The 25095-nt window shown below is 47.9% G+C and overlaps 2 protein-coding genes across 9 annotated transcripts in view; one reads left to right on the forward strand and one right to left on the reverse strand.

Moving 5' to 3' along the window:
• The window catches only part of znf704 (zinc finger protein 704), a 34746-nt gene extending 19809 nt beyond the window's left edge, over nucleotides 1-14937 (forward strand). Inside the window, exons 3-9 of one of the 2 annotated variants that reach the window (XM_062486967.1) lie at nucleotides 5769-5872; nucleotides 6814-7091; nucleotides 8357-8457; nucleotides 9627-10002; nucleotides 10253-10381; nucleotides 10625-10722; nucleotides 11038-14937. In XM_062486967.1, the coding sequence (XP_062342951.1) occupies nucleotides 5769-5872; nucleotides 6814-7091; nucleotides 8357-8457; nucleotides 9627-10002; nucleotides 10253-10381; nucleotides 10625-10722; nucleotides 11038-11152 (1201 nt within the window). In that variant the 3' untranslated portion in view covers nucleotides 11153-14937. The remainder of the gene's footprint in view (nucleotides 1-5768; nucleotides 5873-6813; nucleotides 7092-8356; nucleotides 8458-9626; nucleotides 10003-10252; nucleotides 10382-10624; nucleotides 10723-11037) is intronic. The other variant, XM_062486968.1, reaches the window with a different exon arrangement.
• An 8061-nt stretch (nucleotides 14938-22998) lies between these two features.
• tpd52 (tumor protein D52) overlaps nucleotides 22999-25095 on the reverse strand; it is a 15970-nt gene continuing 13873 nt past the window's right edge. For 4 of the 7 annotated variants that reach the window (XM_062486911.1, XM_062486906.1, XM_062486907.1 and 1 more), the window contains 2 exons: nucleotides 24758-24806; nucleotides 22999-24375 (listed from right to left, as the gene is read on the reverse strand). In XM_062486911.1, the coding sequence (XP_062342895.1) occupies nucleotides 24253-24375; nucleotides 24758-24806 (172 nt within the window). In that variant the 3' untranslated portion in view covers nucleotides 22999-24252. Of the gene's footprint in view, nucleotides 24376-24741; nucleotides 24807-25095 lie in introns of all 7 variants that reach the window. The other 3 variants (XM_062486909.1, XM_062486910.1, XM_062486912.1) reach the window with 1 other exon arrangement.

The following is a 25095-nucleotide window of genomic DNA, read 5'->3' on the forward strand; positions in this document are numbered from 1 at the left end:
CTCTCTCTCGCTGTCTTTCTGTCTGACTGACACCCTGCCTGCCTGCCTGTCTGCCTATAGCAGTAATTGCTGACCGCCCAACTGCCTGTCTGCCTGTCTATCTGTCTGCCTGTCTGTCTATCTGTCTGCCTGTCTGCCTGTCTGCCTGTCTGTCTGTCTGCCTGTCTGTCTGCCTGTCTGTCCGAGAAATACAAATGTTGGAGAGGCCTGCTCATGTCCAACAAGTAGGAAAACGCGGGAGGGATCCCAAAAGAAAGACAAACAGGACAACTAGGAACCAGTGAGGAGCTGCTCACCGTGGCAACAGGGCAGTCAGGGTTAGCTATTAGCTGTGGGTAGCCTCCAGTTAAAACACCACGTTGGAGCTTACAGTCAGACTCCTTTTAACCCCCCTCCCCCCATTGATCTCTTATGGGTCAGAAGTGAGTCTTTAGGATATAATAGCCTTGATTAGTTTTTGATTTGTGTTTCATTAAAGTGTCGTTTTGCATGCCCTGTATGAATCCGCTTGAGCCAAAGCCATCTGTGTGAAGGATTGTCCAGATCTTAAGGGTTAGTTCAGAGATCTGCTTCTCTCCTCCAGTGTGTCAGTTCCCTTTCACTATCCATGCCCGCAACTTGAATGATCTCTTTTAAAAAGTGCTGCCTTGTCCCAGATATGGATTAGGCGAGTTGGCCGGCTGTGAATACTGAAATGGTTAGCGAGATTGGAAATATAGTGATGCGTCTTGAAAAATGTGTGTGTGTGTGTGTGTCGGCCGCAGGAGTACACTCTGGCCGGACTGTCGGGTTCAGCAGAACGTAGTGGAGCCCTGACACAGAACCAGTGTGCGCGCGTGTGTGAACAGCATGTTTACGAGACCATTCGTCTCCGTGCTTTCCTGGCCTCCGTCCCGGCCTCCGTCCCAGTCCAGCTCCTCATCCGTCCTGCGAGCACAACGCTCTCCCTGGAAGGATGAGCAGCCAGAGATGCACTCCCAAACAGCCCTCAAAGTTTCATCTTGCTTATGGGACCTGGAGGATTGACGGAGCCCTCGGGTTTTCCCCTAGCGCGGGACTCTTTTCTCTTCCTTCTCTTTGCCGGGTCGGAAAAAGGGTTTGTTCGGTCTAAACCGGGTGCCTCGACATGGACGCACGATCTTCCCACAGCAGCAGACTCACACACTGGACACTCTTAACGCACTTAATATAAACACTAGTTGCAGAAGGTGCACACACCACACAAAGGGGATTTTGGAGACACACTGTACAGTACACACACACACACACACACACACACAGCACATTAGACACGCTGCCCTCGACCGGAAAAGAGACATTTGATGTGGAAGGATCCTGCAGGAAATTGAACAAAGATACATGAGCAAATTGCTTTTAGCTGCCTTTGTTAAAACACACACACAGTCTCTCTGTAGAATCCCTATCAGTCTGGATCTGCACTGCTGTTCAGTCACGCCGTCTCGCTGACAACGTTTCTCATGAACAGTGTCTGCATATCGGCGTGTTTGTATGTGTGTCCTTGTGTGTGTGTGTGAGTCTTTATTAAAGTGAAAGTCTGTGTAATGTCCTTCACGCATGCTAGCCACATGTAATATGCAGAGAACTTTGTCGTGTGTGTGTGTGTGAGATGAGAGCTGATAAGGAGGCCTAGGAGGAGTGTTCTCGGGGCTAGAGCCGGGAGGCAGTGCTGTCTGATTTATCGACCATTATTCAGGAGGAAATGAGCGTTGTCATAGCCCAGTGACTGTAATAAACTGCACACAGCCCCTGCTCCACATCAAAGAAGCCCCTGAGACACACACACACACGCACTGAAGTCATGTACACACACAAACACACACACACTTATATATTCACACACACTCACTCATTCTGTGTGAGTGTGTGTCCCGCCCCCCCCCCCCCCTCCCCCTGCCTTTAAGCTATTAACAGAGCAACAGAGTGGATTCTGGAGTGCTGAGGGTGGTGTACAGAGAAGAGAAGAACTAGGGGGCTGGAGTTTTGGAGAGGAAGGGGGGGGGGGGGGCGGGACAGTGGAGGAGGCTGCTAGGCTGCGAGTTTATTCGGGGAATTCCAGTTGGATCTTTCAGCTTGCTTCGTTATTTTTGAGTGATTACTGCTGGGTAGGACTACGAGTCAAGTTGCCAGATATAAGAGAGAAGGCCTGTGTGTGTGTGTGTGTGTGTGTGTGTGTGTGTGTGTGTTTTGTAAGCGTCTATCTTTGGCTTATTCAAATGTTTTAAGAAGGTGTTATTAAAGCATTTCAGGCCTGGAAGGTCAGACTGTTGAACTGTGCTGGACGTGCTGCGCATCAAACTCCCGTGTCATGTTTTCATCTTTGAATCAGAAGAAAACTTGTCGTCTTCATCCGAGACCAGGATCCCCTCATTAGCTAGTCAAGGGAATAGGCAGACACGCACTAAGAAGTGTGTGTGTGGGTGTGTGTGTGTGAGGGAGTGTGGGAGTGTGGGAGTGTGGGTGAGGGAGTGTGGGTGTGTGTGTGTGTGTGAGGGAGTGTGGGTGTGTGTGTGTGTGTGAGGGAGTGTGGGTGTGTGTGTGTGAGGGAGTGTGGGTGTGTGTGTGTGAGGGAGTGTGGGTGTGTGTGTGTGAGGGAGTGTGGGTGTGTGTGTGGGAGTGTGTGCGTGGGAGTGGATGATGTTGTCCAAGTCAGCAGTGCGTGCATGAGCCTGGGAGAGGTGTTAGTCATGCCTGGTGACCAGGTGACTCGTGGTTCATGGTGAAGACTGCTCAGGCTTCCCAGTAAAGCGAGCCAAGCTGGGACGGGCTGGGCCAGGTACAAGGCTTCCAGAGTTTCTTGAACTGTGCTGGAATTAACCATGTCAAATTCATCCAAATACTTTAAAAGGACACTTTATTCAAATTCTATTTCGTTATGGCAACTATTATTTTACAGCACATGTTAATGAATAATAAGAATTATTATTATTATTATAGTAAAATATCCTAATCTAGTTCAATTCAAGTTGATACACTTGCATAATTTCTGCAACTACTCACATAGTCTGATGTATATACTGACAACATGCAAAAGAACAAAAATAACTGGGGTTGTACATCAGTAACCAACATAGTAGTCTATTTTCTCTTGTGTATAAACATTTTCTAATTGAGTTGTTGTAGATATAACTCACTTTTCACGTTAACTTTAACGTTTTTGAAAATTGTTCCAAGGGCAAGCCGACAGAATACACTCCTATGCTGCTTGTCAAAGCAAAATGGCTGCAGGTAACTTTAAGCTTTGTCATGTTGTCACTGTGGTGTGGAGTGTTTTGGTAGTGGAAACAGTCCTCTGAATGGTGCTCCGTTTGTGAGGTGTGGGTTAATTAAACACAAAAGGCCCAGCTGTCTTTGGGCAAAGTGGGTCGCTGGGTAAAATAAGGGGCAGACTTGGCAGATACACACACACATACGCACGCTCACACACTCCAACACACACACACAGGCTAGATAAGTGCACATAACCATATATTTGCATATAGGCTATAAACACACACACACCCATACAGTGCCACAAGACAGTTAGTTGGAACATCTGTCCAGGACAGTGCACAGTGCAACAGATGTCAGCACGGACTGCATTCAATAGCCTACACATACACACACACACACACACATATATACACTGCTACTTGGCAGGCAGCCATTACTACCATTAAATCAATTTCCCAAGGGAGGGAGGGGGTCTTTTATTGTTTGGGATTATGGTGTGTTCATACGCACACACACACAGGGCGGGAACCAAGGGTTGGCTCAGGAGATATTTGTACCCTTTAGTCACTCATGTGGAAAACGGTCCTTAGTTAGTGGTTAGCCTAAATCTGTGTTCCAGGTTAACAGGAACTGAGTGTGCAGTGACAGCCCACCACCACCGCTGACTGGTGAAAACCTGGCCCGGTGCTGTCTGGTGAAAACCTGGCCCGGTGCTGTCTGGTGAAAACCTGGCCTGGTGAAATCTCACTGTAATCGTACGTTTTCAGGACTTGAATTCCTGTCATTTATTTTCTGTTAGTCACAACATCTCCTTTTTTTCCCCTGGCTTGGCTAGGATTGTCGGAAAACAACAATGTTCGCTTTGGCCCCGGTCGGTGGAAAACCCCATTTGGAGAATCCACTTAGTGCTCCATGAAGGCTCCCACTTAGGCTCTGCGTGACCCATGTATCAAAGTCCAGTTCAAATCTCCCCCTGCCCCCCCACACTATCTCTGCTAATGACCGTGCTGTCCCGAGGAGCACACAGGGACCCAGGCTCACTCTAATGACCAATGTGATTTGGAGGCCTCTCGCTCGCTCCTGATTGCGTTCACTCGTACATCACGTCGAAATGACGGAGGTTGCTAATGTGTTTTCGCTTTAAATTGACTTTATTTCATCACAGCACAACATGTAAAAACCCTTAATGACGGGCTGTCGGCGCGCCGCGGCCACCTTATCTCGGCGGCAGAGTCGCACGACATCCCCCCCCCTCCCTCAAGGTGACCATGAAGTGTGTTGGTGTGTGCGTGCAGGGGAGGGGAGGGGGGGTTGTGTTGGTGTGTGCAGGGCAGGGGAGGGGAGGGGGGGTTGTGTTGGTGTGTGCGCGTGCAGGGGAGGGGAGGGGGGGTTGTGTTGGTGTGTGCGCGTGCAGGGGAGGGGAGGGGGGGTTGTGTTGGTGTGTGCGCGTGCAGGGGAGGGGAGGGGGGGTTGTGTTGGTGTGTGCGCGTGCAGGGGAGGGGAGGGGGGGGCAGGGGGTGAGAAGTGACAGTTGCGAGCGCGAGGCATGATCGCGTGATTTATGAACGGGGTGTGATGACATCATATTCGTCGGCGGGGGGGGCGATAAATTCGGTTTCTCCTAATGGGGTCGGTGTGGGAGTTGGCTGTCGGCCTCTGTGCCCCTCGAGAATATCACACCCCACCCTGACACACACACACACACACACTACGTTACCCCCCCCCCCCCCCCCGCCAACACAGTGTCAGCGATCCTGTACCAGACCCGAGAAGTCCAGTTCTCCATCAAGTCCCCCCATAGTCCCCGTTCTCCACACGCCTTGACTTCAGTCCAAAATCTAGGATTAGAAGGAGCAATATGGTGGATCCTCACCGCACACTCCAGAGGAAGCCGTGCACAGGGTCTCACAGCTGCAGCCAAAGCCCTAGCCATACATTCCTTCATTATTAACCAGCCTCCCTTGAGGGCCAACAGACAGACAGTGATCGTTAGGCCACCTTAAAGCGCCTAGGTTGATCCTTCAAATGATTAAAGAGATTCCGAGCCCTCTATCCGTCAGTGGTAATGACGACCGCCGTGTCATTACAGTGTCCTTCCGACATGCAAACACACAAACGGCACACTCTGGTGAGGGCCCATTATCATAACAGCGCGACAGCAGATGTGCTTGGATGCGATATCAACGTGGCTTTGATCAGTGCCGATGTCTGGCGATCACCCCGACACGAGCATTAAGGATGACGGCCTGTTAGGTGTATACAAGGAAGATTAAGTGTGTGCGTGCGGGCTCCTGAACAAGCTCACGCCAATTAGAGGCGACGAATGAAGATGTAGTGCCGGAGTCGTTTGTGTCTCCCAAAGTACTCAGGAATGCTGGGACACGTCAGGGATGGGGCCTGGAGGACCGGGGGCCACGGGTCCTCGTCGGCGTCTCTTGGTCCTAGCTTCTCTTTCCACACGGCGCCGTTTTGCCCGAACCCCGTGAAGTGTTCCTCGCACGAGAACTCACGGTTCGCTGTCGTTTCTGTCTCAACAGGAAGTCGGAGGAGGAAGCAGACATGGACAAGGTGACGGCAGCCATGGTGCTCACCAGCCTCTCCACCAGCCCATTGGTCAGGAGCCCGCCAGTCAAGCTCAGCGGTGAGTCAGGAGCCTATCGAGGTATCGTTCAGCCGCCACAAGAATCGCCGCGGCCACCCAGTTCATCCATTCCTGGCTAAATCAAGCAAGCATTCAACCAGCCATCGATTAGAACACATACTTGGACACGTCGTTCCGAGTACATTTGCTCCCACGTGCCATGTATAATTATACACACACGCACACACACGACAGGGCACGCGCACATGGAGAAGCTCTCACGCGCTGTATAGCACGTACACGGAGGCAAACTCACACGCGCAAACACATCGCACTTCCGCACTTGCCCGAGATCGCACACACGCATGCGATGCGTGCATATCGTTAAACGTTCACATATGTGCTGTTAGGCAGTGAGGGTTCACACACTCAGGGTGAGACCAAGGGTTGGGTGGTGTCATGGAGTCACGGTTTGGAGGCCAAACTTTGGTTCAGACACTGAAGAGGGTGAAGACGCCACAGTCAGGCGGCCTTCGTAAACAAGGACTCTTACTGCCTTTATCAGCCGACAAATTCCTGTTTAAGTATAATTTGTGTCTCTATGTCTATCGACCCTTCGAACACTGCTTATTATAGAACCATCCCTCGCCCCCCCCCTCTCTCTGCTAAGGCGTAGCCAAGGTTAAACACCCCCTTTAACTTCAGATCAAACATAACTAAACAAACCAGTCAGCAGTTTATGAGGAAGTTTTTTTTTTTATCCACATTTGCTACTTTGATGTCGCGCCGAGGGAAGTGAAGCGTTGCGAGAGCTCCTTCACCTCTTTCGTGAGGGAAGTAGTCCAATATCTCTCTCTATCTCCCTCCCTCTCTCCCTCCCTCTCTCTCCCTCTCTCTCGTTGTGCGTTGTGTGTGCTGCATGGGTGCGCGCGTACCCCACGTCAACCACCAAATAACCCAACCCTAACCATTCCTCCCCCCTCCCCCCCCCCCCCCCCCAGAGGGCACCAACGGCTCGTGGAAGGAGGGCGGCGGCGGGGGCAGCTTCACGGCGTCCAGCTACAGCAGCAGCGGGGGCTACTGGAGCTGGAGCGCCCCGAGCGACCGCTCCAACCCGTCCACGCCGTCTCCGCCGCTGTCGGCCGACAGCTTCAAGCCGTTCCGCGTGCCCAGCGCGGCGGCGGCGGCGGGGCCCGCCCCGGACGACGCCCTGCTACTGCTGGACGAGCAGGACGGGAGCAGCCTGCTGTTCGACGAGCCCATCCCGCGCAAGCGCAAGGTGGGTGCGGCGGGGGGGCGCTCGCACGCGCCGGCTCGCTGTCTGTCTGTGTCTGTGGACAACTTGCCGTAGGCCCCCTATTCCCTCCCTCCCCCTCCTCCCTCTCCCTTTATCCCCATCTCTCTCTCTCTCACGCTCTCTCTCTCTCTCTCTCTCTCTCTCTCTCTCTCGCTCCTCATGTGCGAGGGCGGGTTCTTCGCGCCTCTCCTCCTTTGTCCGTCACTGTTATCGGAGTCCCGGCGCAAGTTGGTCCGCCCCCCTCCCTCCCCCCCCTCCCTCTTGGGTCGTTTATCCTCCGTAATTACCCCTGGCCGGCAGAAAGCCTACCTGGCACTTGTACGAACCATTTTAATATCTTCACTGGTACAGCATAATGATTTCCACGGGCTCTCTCCCTCTCTCTCTCTCTCTCTCTCGATCTGTCTTCTTTTTTCTTCTTCACCGCCCTCTCTCTCTTCCAATCAATATGCTCTCTCTTGCAAGCCAGAACAGCGTTCAGGTCTCATTTGAATACTGATCCTAAAGAATAGGACTGAGGGCTTGAGGGAGAGGGGGGTGCAGGAAGAAAGAAGTGTGGAGGAGAGAGAGAGGAGAGAGAGAAATAGTGAGGGAGAGGTAAAGTGAAGGGGAGTGAAATGGAGAGGAATGAGCAGAGAGAGTGAAGTATCAAAGTATCAAATGTATTGCAGAGATGTAGGAAGAGAAATGTATTAGCACGGCCAATTAAACGTCATCTTGAATATTCTATTCCTCCTTTCAGCCGTTTTACTCTTGACAGGTGCACAGTGGTGAATCGTGCAACGTGGTTGTTGAGATGATATTATAGTTGCACTGGTAAAAGGCAGACGGTTCCTGGCACCACCAGTAAAAGACTGTTAGCACCGAGCCCTTCTGGTCCTTGGCTATCTGCTGCCCTGTCATTCTGGAGGACTTGTATGTCGCTTTGGATAAAAGCACCTGCTAATTGAATAAATGTTAATGTAATGCATGCTGAAGTTGCCCCCGACACAAGGATGATAAAACAAACCCCCCAAAAATGAAATCTTTGATTTGATTGGTTGTCCCTTAATTTAATTCATGAACAGTTGCTTAAACTTTAGATTTTACCTTAAAGTGTGTGTATGTCCTTGCCGTTCAGTGTGGCACACCACAGACCATGTGTTGAGGGCAACCGGAGACTTCCAGTGGTGTGGAGGGCCCCTTGTTTTGAAACAGTTTGGGGATTTTTTTACCCATCTGCTCGTGTGTGTGTGTGTCTCCAACAGAACTCCATGAAGGTCATGTTTAAGTGTCTGTGGAAAAACTGTGGGAAGGTTCTGAGCACAGCTGCCGGGATCCAGAGGCACATCCGCACCGTCCACCTGGGGTATGTAATACACACACACTGACACACACACTGACACACACACTCTGACACACACACTCTGACACACACACACATTGACACACACACACACTGACACACTGACACACACACTGACACACACACACATACACTGACTGACACACACATTCTCTCTGTCTCTCTCTCTCTCACACACTCTTACCGTCTTTTCTTCTCTCTCTGTATTTTGCTTTCTCTGTTTCTTCTTTGTACACTCCCCCCCCCCCAGCCTAATTTGGGGGGCTGTCAAAACAGGAGATTAACGCCTGTCTGCTTATTTCGGGGCAGCATTTCCTCAGCACCGCGATCTTGTGACACGGCGGCGGCGGCAAAAAACGAGCAGGGCCGAGAACAATGCTATCACACCGCCCGCATCACTCTCCCCACACGGAAATCCAATTAGAGCGAGGCTCTGCCCCGTGTCCCTGCCTCACACGGCTCTGCCCCGTGTCCCTGCCTCACACGGCTCTGCCCCATGTCCCTGCCTCACACGGCGAGATGCACAGCCGTCTGTCTGTTTGCTGTTCTTTTTTTCTTGCCACGTTACCAGGTCTGTTAAAGGGACGGGCGCGATGAAATGTCGTTATTTTCCTGTCCTGTTGGTGCATTATATATTCATGCTTTTGACCTTGTACAGTGGGTGTCAATAGTTATTTGAGGCGTTGTTTTTACGATTAGTTTTTGAGTTGGCGTCACTGGCATTTCTTGTTGGCTGTGCACATGAAGTGGTGGAGTCATGTGGTGGTGTAAGTCATGGGGGTGTGCTGTACCTGACAGGGCCCAGTCATAACTGTCTGGAGCAGGAGGGGAACTGGACTCATAAAATCCATCAGTGCCACAAGTGTGATAAATCTGAGGCTCTCCACCTCTCAATGCCCCCCCCCCCCCTCTCTCTCTCTCTCTCTCTCTCTCTCTCTCTCTCTCTCTCTCTCTCTCTCTCTCTCTCTCTCTCTCTCTCTCTCTCTCTCTCTCTCTCTCTCTCTCTCTCTCTCTCTCTCTCTCTCTCTCTCTCTCTCTCTCTCTCTCTCTCTCTCTCTCTCTCTCTCTCTCTCTCTCTCTCTCTCTCTCTCTTACTGTCTCTCTCTCTTTGTCTCTCTCTCTCTCTCTGTGTCTCTGTCTGTGTCTCACTCTCTCTCTCCCCCTCCCCGCAGGCGTAACTGCGACTCAGACGGCAGCGACGGCGAGGAGGACTTCTACTACACGGAGATCAAGCTCAACACGGACGCGGTGGCCGAGGGCCTCGGCAGCCTGTCGCCCGCGTCGCCGTCCGTCCCGCCCCCCCCGCCGCCGCAGCCCGCCGCCCCGCCCGCGGCGCCCCCGCAGCCCCCCGGCGACGCCCACGCCCCCTACCACCCCCACAGGCGCCAGTCCCAGGAGGCCAAGGACCGCCACCACCACCACCACCACCACTACCACAACAACAACAACAACGGCGTCCACCACGCGCCGCACGCCAGCCACACCACGCCCCTCAGCCGCTCCGCCCCCAGCGCCCTCTACCTCATCCACACGGACCACGCCTACCAGGTGACGGGCGCTCGGACGCTCGAAACAGCCCGCACTTGTGGCAGACACACACACACACACACATAGTAGGCAATTCATAATGAATCATTTTGACCCCAAAATTATATTATTAAGATCAGTTTAGGGCACTTTTAGCTTTTTTTGAGAAAGACGGTGAAATATGACAAGATATGTAGGGTAGAGAGTTCTGACACGCACCCACCAGCGCCACACAGCGCCACACGCCCTCTGACCATGTGTCCGTCTCCAGGCCACCGCCCCCGTCACCATCCCCTCCGCCCACCCCGGCTCTGATGGCTCCTCCAGCTTCACCCCCAGCCAAAGCAGCGGCTTCAGCATCTCCTGGCAGTCTCCCCCTGTCACCTTCACGGGCAACGCTGTCAGTACACACACACACACACACCTTCTGCTCCACGTGCTTGAATACACACACTGTCGTATTAAGACTCGTTGCCTCACACATTCTCACACACACACACACACGCGCGTCCAGAGCTTTGTGGAATCCGTGCTGTTCTGACTGCACACGCACGCACAAACGCGCACGTTCTGTATTGCACACGTTCATACACACACACTGTAAAGCTGATGCCCTCGTGTGTGTGTCCTTCTCTCTCCCCAGGCCTCTCCCACCCACAGTCGAACGCAGGGCTTCGGAGAGCAGCGCTCCCAGACCATCGCTGTCCTCTCCTCCCCTCCCAGAGCCACTGGCTCCCTAAGGTAGACCCCTGACTGACGTCAGCTCCACACACAGCATCCTCCTGTACCCCCTCACACCTCCTCTACCCCCCCTATCACCTCCTCACCCCCCCCACACTTCCTCTACCCCCCCCTCACACCTCCTCACCCCCCCTCACACTACCTCCTCACATTCACCAGGGGATCAGGGGCTAAGGAATTGACCTAGGTTCTATATTTAGTAAGGCCTCTTGCGGTCCTCTCTCCTCTCCCCTGTCTCCTCTCTCCTCTCCCCTGTCTCCTCTCTCCTCTCCCCTGTCTCCTCTCTCCTCTCCCCTGTCTCCTCTCTCCTGCCAGCCGGAAGTCCCGCAGCGAAGGGAAGAAGTGCCGCAAGGTGTACGGCATGGAGAACCGCGACATGTGGTGTACCGCCTGCCGCTGGAAGAAAGCCTGCCAGAGATTCACAGACTGAACGCCGCTAACGCCGCCACAAGGGTCGCCAACCACCCCTGTCACCCCCCCCCCCCCGTCGCCCCCCCCCCCCCCCCCCGTCGTCCCCGTCGTCCCCGTCCAACCTGTCGGCACAGGAGCCGGCGGCGGGGTCTTTTTTTCTACGCATGCGTCACCTGTACAACTTCCCCTCCCAGACCCGTAGGCCAGGACGTCCTACTTCCACTGGCCCCGCCCTCCTACGTCCACCTCTTCCGCCCTCGCCCCGCCCCGCCGCCGTCTGGGAGAGCCAATGGGGCGCGAGACGCTTCCTTCCTTTGTGATTCCTAGAAGCTGCCTACAACCGTCCCGATGAAGGCATGGAGGGGGTGAAACAGCCGTGCAGCTCTGAAGAAAAAGATTTGTGCTTTTCTATGTCTGGTTTTGTCATTTAGTCTCTTTCTATGTTTTGTAAAGCTCTGGTTTGAAAGGTGTGCTGGGAGGCAGCGAGAAGGGTCTCCTCCGACGGTTGTCCGAAAACGTCTCGTTGATTTTCGCGACGGATCCAAGACAAGAATGGCCTCTTTCGGCTTTTTTTGGCGGAGTAGAACGATGATTTTGAAAACGGGAGGAGAATGGTGCTTTCTTCCTCATCCTTTCCTGACCCGTCTTCTGGACTTGTGAAAACATCGACACCATAAACGAACCCAGAAGCGCGTTCTCCTGAACCCTGAGTGGAGGAGAGATGATCTCTTGAGTTGAAGAAGAAATGCAAAAAAAGGAAGAAAAGTTTTTCGAAGTCAGCAAACTAAATGGACTGACCTTGCCAGCAACAACAATCCGACGCGCACGCAGGACTGGAGCTCTTTTCTATTGCGATTTTATATCCGTTTTACTCTGCAAAATCGTTTTTTCAGGAATGCGAAGGAAGGCAGTCGGAACCAGCCGCTGAACACTCTCCAGGGTTACCTACTGCAGCCACTATGTCAATGAGTTTGTAGTTATTATGTCACCGCATCGTATCAACTTACAACCAAAAAGTTTTTTTTGTGTGTGTATGTTATGACGTATAATTACTCTTTTTTATGGTGTCTCCTGATAGGTCTGTGTATTGTACCCACACAGATCATGGATGGGTATGAACATCGAGCTTGTCACAGCCCACATCGTAGTGGGCTGCTCGTCCAGCCGTTGACCTTTGACCTCGAAGAGGTGGGGGATGTTGTTCCTCTTCCTCTGGGCTTTCCAAGGTCTTTTTTGGAGAAAGTGAGGGGGGGGGGGGGGGTGGTGGGGTGGACACGACAAGCACTTGTCTTACCCTTGTCTGTCACTCAAAGAGACACCCTAGCACCTCGCGACAGTCTCACTCACTCGGCAAGGGGCGACAGGGAGCTTTGTTATACGCTTCACGATCGACGGCACCTGCGGGCGAGACTCACTTAGGGGTTGCAGCGCGGGGATTGGTTGAGCGGAGCTGTCCGGCTCCCGCCCCCCTTTTCTCTCGTAATCCTGGTTGGCTGGTCTGGGACACATTAAGCTCGTTTAAAAGTCGAGAGATTTACTGATGACCCACGATGCACGGTGTCGCTTTCTACACCTTGACATGTCCAGATAGGACAACAGTCACGCCTTGCTAACGGGGAGACATAAGGAATCACTGCAGTCGTGTTAATGACATGTATATCTGCAACCTGTCAATCCACTGCATGCTCCTAAACGCAGCCCTCGCTCTCTTTTCACCTTGGGCGATACACTCCAGTGAAGGCACTTACTATACTCACATTTCAGTTCATTCAGTCCAACAGCAGCTTATGAACTCACTTGCAAACCCCACTCTCTGATCGACATTCTCAAGTTGTTCCAAACCCTGGAATGACGGACGTCTTTCGTTTTACTCTACGACTCCTATTTAGTCCTTCTGTTAATGTAAGTGGTATGTGGTTTTACGCGTAAAAGCGAAATGTTCTCAACTGATTTTTGACATTTGGCATTACAGGCCACTTGTTGGAGAAAGAGAGATAGAGTTCAATGCAGAGGGGCGAGAGGCAAGAATGAATTGTTGAGCCATTTTCTTTTCCTGGTTCGGCACTACGTCTTGAAGAGGGTCCAGCTCGGCTCAGTCGTAGACGAAAAGATCGGAATTGTGTTACTTATTACTTCTGTGAGATAAAAATAATTCTTTTGAATATTCTCAAACATGTACTGCCATTTTGTGAACACGTTGTTGTAGACAAATCTATATATACTTAAAGAGAAAACATGTTTTACATTTAAGTGAGGAAAAAAAAGATAAGATTTGGCTGTTATCATTGTTTTTATACTTAAGACTTATAATTTGTTGTGTTTTCATGTTCTGCTGAAAGAAATATCATTGTAACAGTGGCAACTACACAGGTAAACTGTCATGTCGATCCAAGGCAAGCCTGTTTTCTTTTGTACACATCGGTTGGGGTCGCTCATACACCGCACCAAGGGCTCACTCTGATTGGTTGAACTGAACCATTCTCTCAAAGTTCTGTCCAGCACAGTTAAAGGAGCTAGGTCTTAGTGTGCATGCGGGCGAGGAGGACATCACAGCTTAATGTGAATATGGTGTACGATAACCATGCATACATTATGTTGAGTGTCAAAGATTGGACTATTCTAGGCTATTTAGAGCTTGATTGACAGGCCTCTGTTTGTGTAAGAGCCCCTGGAGCAGGTGTGTGGGACTCCACTGGTGCTTGGTGCTCTACCCTAGCCCTCGCTGCCTTGGTGCTACAACAACCAATCAGAAGGCTGTGCCTGTGTCAGAGGACCCTCGAGGGTCAACCTTGTCAAGTTCAAGGCGTCTGGGGTCCCTATATCCAATCCCGTGTCAAAACAAACAAAATAACGTCGGGAAATAACCGAACAGGCAACATCTCAGCTGTAGGGTTTTTGTTGTGTCCTTCGGGTCGGGTTTGGTGACATCAAATGCACTTGTCGTTCACCTTCTCTTCCCTTGTGGTGCTGTTGTTTTGTGTTCACATTGTTCCCCCCCCCCCCCCCCCCCATTGGTGCGTCTAGTATCATTGCAGCTAGAGCTAGCAATAATAAAGTCCTATCCAGAAACAATACCGAACTAGCTAGCTCCCTCCCTCCCTCCGCCACTGAAAGGACCCATCAAGCTCAACCTTGGCAGCTAAGTGGGACCACAGTTGAAGCTCATCGTCATGGTGAATTTCCAATTACAAGGGTTGTAGAACTCTCCCAGGCTCGACATCAACCATAAGGCCAATGTTCACTATGTTGCTCCTACTAGTGCGGTCCTTTCAGATCAACACTGTATACAACAGTGTGACAAGAAGAGTGGAGCCTTACAAGGTTTGTTTCTGGACCAGACGAAACACCAAATGGTGCTGCACAATTTAATGGGGTGAAGGAGGTGCTAGCAAGCTAAACCCTCTGATGCTATTTCACCAAACATGTTTTTCTGACACAGTTAGACTATGTACATGCTGTTAACACTGTAGAACATGAAAATAAAAAACACCTGCAGCAAAGTAAACTCGAGTGTCTAGAACACCGTTTCGGTAGATTTTTATATGCGACCAATTCTGTCCTCCTTTACTGGCTCGTACGAATTCTTTTCTTCTGTGAATGCATTTCAGTCAGTGTTTTCATTCAAATGAGAGATGCTGGCGAGGCAAGCCTAGGGTTCTCCATCAAACAAAGTCGTCAGATTGTTGTTCAATATTATAGTAAATGTTGTATTACAAGTTCAACACTATTGAAGAACAATTACTCGACAAAGGTACACCAAGCCAAAGGTTTACGACTTCATAATAAAACAATGCCATTTCAAGAGTTTTCCACTTGTTGTCAAACTCAGACTTCTGTGATGGCATCCCTCCATGTGTAAGTGATAGAGATCAGAAAGAAACAAAGGGGGGAGGGGCTTTAAACAAAGAGCCCCTATAGGCGGGCTTGTTCCAGAGTGAGTGATGTGAATACATATGAGGCTGGATCGTCAACACAGTGCTAGCTCACCACGTCTTTTGTTAATACATGTTTACTTCACCCATCAAGGATTGAGCTGCCCCTCCTTGATTTATAAGCTGCGTAAAACCAAGACAGCCTTCTCACGCAAGCGAAAACACTGGCGATGGTGAATTACTGGGCCCCCCAACATGCACACACACTCTCACATACATTCATGCTTGCACACACACACACTTCATTCTTTTCCAAATACATGCATATCCAGTTCACTTTCTCCCTCTCACACACACCATTTTGACATCCATCCATATATCTGCTCCAATATGATGTTGTTTGATGTTGTGATTATATACAGTAGATCAGTTCACTAAATCTAATTAGATATTTTTCTTCATGAAACCAAACTATGAGGTTTATACACTTTATATACAAATAGCAGAGTATTCACTCCTACATGGTACCCAAGTATAGTTCACAACAATGTATACAAGTTACAAAGTACAACATCTATATACTATATCAATATATATTTCAGCTACAACGTATAAGCAGTGACATACAATAGTGGTGTATATTTATCTGGATATTTGAAACAGAACCTTCAGTGTTCCTCGGAAATACCACAGCACAATAGAGCAACAGCAGGTGGGCTTCGCAGTGTGTGTGTGTGTGTGCGGGAGAATTAGACTTCCATCCTGTCTCCCTGCACACACACACGATACATGGGCTCGTCATGTTGAAAAGTCAACTGAAAGGGTCACCGAGTTCACCCCTTTTAACCTGTAAATAAGGAGATATGACAAACGAAACAGACAAAAAGCAAGTGGAAAGCGATAGAAATCAATGGGGGCATCTGAGCTTATTACAGTCAATACTGGCTTCTGTGACCCCCTGAGTCAGGCTGAGTTGCATTCAAAACAACGTAGCGTTCTCACCAACCATGGAAGCATTTCCTCAGCAGCTTTGTAGACTGACAAGTAATGTGTGCCATGCCCCTCCCCCTCTGCTGGGGTCAGAGGGTATTCTTTTGCTGATTATAAAGAGAGAGGCGGTTCCTTATGTCGGCTTTCAGGAACGTGTGGAAGGGTGAAGTCATCCTGTAGATGCTGATCCTGGATCCGTTTGACATGTTCCTCACTTCAATTTTGTTCACGGGAATGTTAGGGACCCAGGGGAATCCTTTTAGGCAGGACTAAGTGTTGGGGAACACAAGTTGGACTGTGCCTTGGTGAATTCTGCCATAGGGGTTGGATTACATATGAATGAACGGGACTGTCTTGAGCCACTGATTTCAAAGTGCGCGAAACAGGGGCGGAGATATACGGAGTGCGGGAAGGCCCCAACTGGCTATTCTGAGTTCAGAGTCACAACATCTAGATTTAGACGGTGCTGTGATTCATCAAAAAAAGTCCTTTGCATGGAGGGCCCCTTTGGATTTCCCCTTGTGGACGATTAAAGGGCCGATTCTTTGTTGTTTTTCGGGTATGAAAGACTGTAATGGACCGAGGGACTTCTCTGCACCCCCTTCTCCTTCCTCTTTCTGTCATTTTTAGATTTTTTTAAATATTTTTTATTTTGATGCTTTCTGTCTTTTGACTGTAAGCAGGGTAGTATCCTTTAACTAATAGTGTGTTAAATCTGGTCCATTTTGGTCCAAGATGGTCCATTTTAGAAGTGCTAAATTGCCCATGCTGGGTGTACGAAGTAAACTTACAATAGAATGTTGCCTGACAATTTCACTCACTTAAAAATGTTTTAGAGCTATTTGCTATTACAAATCAATGCATCACCTACTGAGAAAAACGAATCCACTGTTCTTTCGTTATTCTGTAATTTGCAATCAGGCTATAACGGGCATTTAAGTGACCAAACAAAAAAACTTCAAGGACCTAAATGGATCATCTGTCTCTGTTGCTATGTATATTACTATATGATGACCATGTTAACCTCAAGAACTCAATGACTGTCGCCTTGGATTTTATACTCTTTTCACCAGGCCTTCTGTATTACCTACGATTCTGTGATCTTTACTGAATTTGTATTACCGGTAATGCATGTGCATGCAAATTTGACAAAAATGACGATACAAATGTCTTGTGTTGTGGTGCCCATGCAGAAAGGATGCAAGCAGACAGGTTGCAACTGTTGGCCAATAAGAGATGTGTGGCTTTCAAAATAAGAGTCCCTATTGTTAACAATCGAGTCGGAGCTACTGCAAATGTGGGCATATTTCCCTTTGTTGTAACAGTGAACATCTTCTAGAGATCCTATAGGGACTTGTGGGGTGGACAGTAGTAGGCATGTGGTATGCCTATATTTGTATTAGCTCAGGGCTACCCGCCAGAACAGGCTCTCCACTCTCCCTCTCATATTGAACTCTGAGATAAATACAACAGTTAGATTGTCCTCTCTTTCTCAGTATGACTAGATGCAACGAAGTAGGATTCAATTAAACGATGGTGGAAAGTCCAATGACTGCGTACAACATCACGCTAGCCAATATGGACACGCATGGGGACGCCCCGCGTGGGAGAGATACCCCACATCACACATGACGACGCCCCGCGTGGGAGAGATACCCCACATCACACATGGGGACGCCCCGTGTGGGAGAGATACCCCGCATCACACATGGCCTCTAAAATACCCGGCTTCTGTCCAACCCTCTGCCTCCTCTGAACCCAAAACTATGAGCCTTTCCTACGTTTGAACATTTCTGTGTAATCGTCTTGTTTGTGTTTGCAGAGACAGTGCACAATGTATACCTGTATTTGCCATCCATGCTTGGAAAGCATTCATAAGGTGACATCGTGGGTTATAAGCTGTAGGCTACATTTTGTGAATTAGGAGACGGGGGAGCCATGACAATATTTTGTTCTACCAGGCGGAGGGGAGGCAATGAAAGCTCAGGATGTCTCTATACATGCGTGGCTGGGTTCAGTGGAATTCTTCATTCGTGTTGGAAATGCCTGAAAGGATGCCAATCTGAGTCTGACACCGTAGACAGGGATGCTAGCCCACCTGCTACCACAGTTTTGTATTCGTATTTTGTTTCTAACAACCAAACCAGATAAGCATCAGATAGACAGCAAGAACTCACTAAAAGTTACTTTTTTTTAACCCTTGTGTTATCTTCGGGTCATTCTGACCCATCAGTCATTGTGACCCACCGTCGTATTGCGACAACTTTACCGCATACAAAAACAAAGTGAAGCATTTTCTTTTAACCGTTGGGCTGTCTCAGACCCCCCACATTGCGAAGGTTAAAAGAAAATTATTTTTATTTGTTTTTGTATTGGGTAAAATTGGGTAAACACAACAATGGTTCGTTATGAACCTTTGGGTCATGTGACCCGAAGGCAGCACGAGGGTTAAGCAATGGGAAGATATATGGTTCTAAGCTGTCTCGGCTGGGTGATGGTCAACTACAAGCACAGGACGCACAGTTTTATTGAGAAATGCAGTCAACTCAGACATGTTCCATGATATCAGTATGAACACTATAATGCATTTGTAGAGGAACAACTGCTTTATGTTGACCTATAGGGGGCTGGTCTAACCCATTTATGTAGTAAGTATGTATGTAGGCTAATAGCCTGTAGTATCTAGCTGGTCAATACACAGTAAGTTACTGACAATGTGGTCTGGGCTGATCCTGTTTCTAAACAATGGACCATATGATCTGAACAACGCACTGGTCACCAGAGCAGTCTGATGAGGTCAGAGAGCGTTGTGTGTGAGAATGACCACCCATGGTATGTTCCATCTGCTATGTGCAGCATGTGTGTGTGTGTGTGTATCAGTGTGGGATAGATGTGTCTGTTGGTGTGTGTGTGTGCTTGTGTTGTGTTAGCCACAAATACACTACCACTGCAGGGGGGTCAGAACCACCCATGCTAGTATTTGTTTACATAGCCTACCTTGATTCAACCCCTGCTGGCCCATATGCTAGGCATAGGCAAATGTCTGGAACGGAGATCTCACTCTCTCTCATAAAATACGTGTCAGGGCATAAGGAAGCTGTTGTAGTGATAGAAAATAGCCCATATAATGTTATGTTAAGACGCAGGGCTTATGCTCGACGTGGCCGACGCATTATGAGCCGGCGGGTTTAATGGCGATGCAACGTGTCTAGCAATGTAACGACAGCTTCGCGAATGCGCCTAGTGCTTATCTGGCCAACCCACACGCTGAGTTCTCATCTGTTTGTCTCCCGTCAGATGCAGCAATATGACTATGGTCAGGGGAGACGGTGAGACAACAGGTTTTGCATTCACCGCTTTAAAAGAGCTTCACTGAGAATGTAGCCTAATCACCGAATCTAAGTAAAGCTAAGTGGGCAGCGGAGATGGTTACTCTTACGTGTTATTGAATCATGCATGAGAGATAGTGAACACACACAGCCCCCGAGTTGTCTGTTTAGGCAAAAACAAACCAGAGACCATCTGTTTGTCCGAGTTGATAAGAATCAATGCTGTCGATAAAATCAATAGTTTCACTGTTCAATTCTCTAAACCTCTTCATGGAACCACAGGTGGCATCAACTCTTTCTTTCTATCTGCCTCTAATTGGTTTTGAACAAAGCCCATTACAAATATATAAACAATATAATCTGTCTTTATTTACATGCATAACTGAGTTTGGTTCTGCGGAGGAGCAGAGGGCTTCCTTATGGCTGTGATATGGATATGTAGGGTTCTGACTAACTTTATTGGAAAGGTGTGTGTATGGCACTCACTGACACACACACACACATTGCATACACGGGTACAGACCAGGTTTAGAGACATAGATAGAGCTGGACCACAGACAGCCCAATCTCCTCAATTCTAGTATAATGGAACTATAATACCCAATACCTGACCAAATTTGAGAAAATCACAACGTCCAACTGTGTTGTCACACACTGACACATAAAAACAACTAGGTGATGCCAAAGAAGCAAGGAGGAAGACCGAAGTTTGTGTGCGTGCGTGCGTGGAACTGTCGTGCCCTCATTTCCAGACATCTAAATCTCAGAAGACAGCCATACCCCATAGGTAGTGTACTACTTTTGACCGATGCCCTGATTCTGGGCAGTAGTACACTGAATAGGGAATAGAAAGATTGAGATAAAGCCAGACTTTCATGTACATTTTCTCATCCATCTGAGTACTGAATGTTAAAATCTGTACACACACACACACACACACACAAACACTTTAACACAAAAGCAACGGAGGTGTTGGAGTTTATATTAATAGGGCACTGCAATTAAGCAACTGCAATATGTATTATCACGTTTCACAAATTCTATACTCTAAGTCTAAAGCACCAACAAACTGTTTGTGTTTGTTTTCGTGCTGTCTGAACTCAAATGAATATATAAAGGATATATCTCTGGTAAGGAATCATATTGACTGTTAACTCAACTTTATACAGTTTATACTTCTGTGAATAGAAAACTGCCATTGTAATTGTGTGATGGTAATTCATATGTGAACGGTGCTCTTTAGGGGTGCAACTGTCGTTTTGATGTAAATACCTTCTGTGTTACTTATAAAGTCCTGGACAGAATCTGACAAGAATTAAAAAAAATACTTTTTTTGGCCAGCTGTTTACAACCTGTTTTGGACGCCTGAAATTCTTGTTTTCGTTGTGTGAACGATCAACACATTTTTCCAATGAAGGAAAACACGAAAGAGAGAAACCATTAAGCAAAGGCAAATGTAAAGGCCTTTGAAAAAAATTGTGGGTACATGTAGTCTCCTTATGTTGACTTCACATCACATTCCACGCAGGTTCTATTACACGAGTGTTTCATCATGCCAAACACACCCATTCCCACCCTGCCAGTGGGAGACAGTGAAGAGAGGTTCATCTAATGCCATGAAGGTTTCTCCCACACCAGTAGTTTCCCTTTGAGCTAACATGGCCGGATATGTTGACGCTTTTAAACATGGCTGCCCTCTTGTGCTCCTGTGAGGTAACTGCGTGAGAGGAAGGGTTACAATACACTTGGACGTTCTCTTTCCAATGCTCCTTTCTCTCTCTTGTACACACACACACACACACACACACACACACACACACACACACACACACACACACACACACACACACACACACACACACACACACACACACACACACACACACACACACACACACACACACACACACACACACACACACACACACACACACACACACACACACGACAATCTTAACAACCTTTTGTTGTGCTTTATTTAGCAGCAAACAAACAAACGATGATTTGGGCACACGAAGCATGTAGACATCATCATCACCATCGTTAATGCAGTATATTAGGAGTGAAAAGTTGCAACGTATGGCACACAACCATGACAAATGTGCTTTAGAATAGAAATAAGGATTGTTTCAAAAATATACTTTCATGTGTTGATTGTAAGTGACCCTTACCCGACTAAAGGAATTGAGACCGTGTTGAGGAAAACAATGGATGATAAAGCGCTTAAGCATTCAAGTCAATGATTACCTACAGCGAGGGGATAATGGAATCTAGTAACACATCTTTGCCCCATAACAACACTATGAATTGACTTTTTATCCATGGGTTGCATGTGGAATATGTGGAATGTTTTACATTTGATATGTGGGTTGCTTTGGGTGGAAGGATGGCTGACGTAGAACAACCCCTTAAGAAAAAACCTTAACCAGGCGCCTCGTGAGCAACAGTGAAGAACAGAGCTGCAGTCTGCCGCTGACTCCCACCCACCCAAACACACCCTCAATTGCTGGAATTCAAAAGGCCACTGTTACTGTTTCTAAAGTGGCCATGATGCCATCTTCAACAGGACTGTCAATTACCAAATCGAATTTATACATTGGAATGTAATCACGGTCTTGGTGCAAAGGTCTCTCCACAGGCATTTTCAAAAATGTATCTCGAGGTATTACTACACGAGTAACCAGGCCTTTAAAGCACACGTAAGCCTTAAACATATGTAAACTATCAAAACTGCTTTAACCTATTCATTAGCACTATTGATGGATGTCACTACCGGTTGTATGGATAGTAAAGTAATACAAGACAGAATGCTGGATCATTTGAACACAGATTCCAGCCGAGATATACGATGTGGCAGCGTCTTGCTCCATGGTCATGTCTGTTTCCGTGTGTCTCTCACAGGATGACACTGCCCCTTACAAATAATAGATGTAAAATCAAACAAAAGAGGTATTTGACCCACTTTCCGTCACCCAGACAGAGGTTTCCAACTGAAATTAGGTTATCTCACAAGAATTTTCCAGAACAGTGTCTATTCTTTGTCTTGGGCTCTATCTCAAAACCCCCTCAAATACAGAACATCAGGGTTTTAATTATGGATGAGACCAGTGTATGTGTGTCACTTGGCAGATAACATAATGAAAAAAATCTTTTAATCTTTTGTTCTACACAAAAGAAACTGTGTAGAACAAGGACATGATATTCAACTGTCCTACCGACTAATTGTATTTGTCTCAAATGACTTTTGTCTTGACTTAAAACCTTTTAATTTTTTTACCCAGTTTGGAACGATTTGGTTTATTATGTGAAAAGGAAATGACCCCCTGATTAAAATGCTTTATGCCTGAATCATTTGCTCACTAGGGGGTGTTTCACAACATGGAACTGCTAAATGAGCAGGCTAACTGCAGGAAGATAGTTGATGAACCTCATAAGTGTCGTGTGGGTTATTATTAGTGCCTAGCAGCAGAGGCTAATTATTGCTGATAGGTCTTTTTTATTTATTTATATGCAGATATACCTCAAAATCTTTGTCTCCGGTTAACAGTTAAATGCTATGCTATAATTGATGTTTGATTTATGATACGCAATATACATATTACATTCTGCGCCATGCGTAATGTTGACTCCAATCAATAGTTTCAAAGAAAAAAAAAGCACAGAATCACAATACATTCAGTATTAATCTAGTTTATATAAGGAAAATTGCACATTCTTCAGAGAAAGTAAACATGACATGGGAGGAGTTTTTCTAATCCAAAGAATTCAACAACAGAATAGCAAAATAACATCCAGTGACTTCTGCATGCTATCTTCATAGAGGGAACTGTCTCTGTGTGGCTGTATGTGTGTGTAGGCTGTACTACTCACTATCAAAAAAAGAGAAGTGCTTAGTAACTAGTCAGGAACAATTGACATGTAGATTACGATGACCTAAGGTTATGGCTGGAGTCTGCAGTGGATGTGCAGCAGCCATACAGCAGAACAGATCTGGGATCAGCAGACAAAAGGCTTCCTAATATGCAAGCAGAACGCAGAACTGAGCCGGGATCAGCATTAAGCAGTGGGCCATATGTTCAGCCTTGGCATCAATGTAGTGGGATGAGAAATGTGTGTTCATGTATTGGATCAGTGAGTTAAAGTGATCTACGTGATTAATGATGCTAAATTCAATCTACCCTCATGCCAGAGCAGTTCTGATCAATCCCAAATCAACCTCACAGTTGATGTTCACGTCTCCCACATCGGTTGTTGCAGAGGCATGGTGATACTATTAGAATTAAACTTCTATCAATTTCTTTAATCTCCTCACAACTGCTTAGTGGAGTATTGCTGGGCGCAGCAAACACCTTAAACGGAGTTGTCTATTGCAGAGAAAAATTGATCCATTCCAGTGCAAGATGACTACCATGCATTCAGTTGGCTACCAAAAACAGCACAGCCTACTTCTCCATAACACAAGGGTAGTTCTGTACAAGAAAACACAAACACTTGATTCAACCAATCAGATGTTAGGATTTCAGAAAGAGGCCAGAGTAGACAGATTTGACAGATGAGGATTAATAAAAGGTACTTTTAATTTTAGGACACGATTTGGTGTGGCCTGTTTCTATCCCAGTCTTTAATCGTCTGTTATGTGCAGGTGCCTAAATAGTACTTCAACTCTAATGCAAACTCATTTATCCAATCGTAAACGTTTTAGGGGTTCTTCAAATGGTCATTTTCTGAAAACACAAAACAAACAAACCATTTTTGGTGTTAGGTGCTGTTTAGTGCTGAAGGAGGCAAGGCAGAGGATAAAAGGGTTTGGAAGAGGTGGACAGACTGGGGGTCAGAGAGAGGGGGCGGGGGGAGAGGTCTTGTGGAGGAAACACAGGGCAATAGGTCAAGGGTCATGGGGAGGGGTGGTGAGGGAGGGGAGGTTGGTCTCAGTGGAGCTGTCCGTCCTGAATGGGGGAGGCTTCCGGCTGGGTCACCACAGGGTCGGAGGTCGGCGTGGCGATCCCCTCCTCCTCAAGATCACCCTGAGACACCGTTGGACTTATCTTCGTCTGGGGACAGAAAAGGAGAAGAAAAATGCAAAAAAGGGAGTGTATAAGTAACTACAAGTCAACGCTTTAGATCAAATATTTGTCAGAAGAAATCTTTGAGGCCTAATCAAAGGTATGGATCAAGAGAAGTGTTTATTGTACTGCTATAAAACTGGCAGTGATCCAAATCACTGATTCAATTCAATAAACTCTATTGATCCCAATAGGGCAACAGTTTCTGGGCCTCATCAACAACATATATAAATAAAGTCATCTATTAAATTGTTTTTGGAAATGCATACAACTTTGTCAACATTTAAAAAGCAAAGCGTTCATATTTCAACAACATTACAAATTTTGTCCACATCTAAGTGAAGGCTTACTCACTGTTCTCATCCTTTACCTTTAAAGTGTCCACTTTCTCCTCAAACGACTTGAAGGTGGGCGTGTTTCTGCAGAGGAAGCGACACGGAGGGGGGGAGGGTCAAATCATCAGGAAAGACGGACGTTGCCGCGGCAACAGGCGGTGGCCCCCTCCCTCACCTGGCCTACAGTAAAGGACGCTAACGTGGAGAGAGGTGCGGGCCGGAGCGCGCCGCGCCGGCGCGCTCAGCGGTTGGGAAGCGTGCGTTTGTCCTGAGCTCAGGGTTCAGGTTATTTGCTGCCTGTGCAGCTGCGCGGGACGACAACAGACTAAAGGCGACCGACCGCATTCCATCCCCTGCTCTTCTGTTGCACTGG

This window comes from Osmerus eperlanus, chromosome 20, assembly GCF_963692335.1.
Source record: "Osmerus eperlanus chromosome 20, fOsmEpe2.1, whole genome shotgun sequence".
NCBI classification, from domain to species: Eukaryota; Metazoa; Chordata; class Actinopteri; order Osmeriformes; family Osmeridae; genus Osmerus; species Osmerus eperlanus.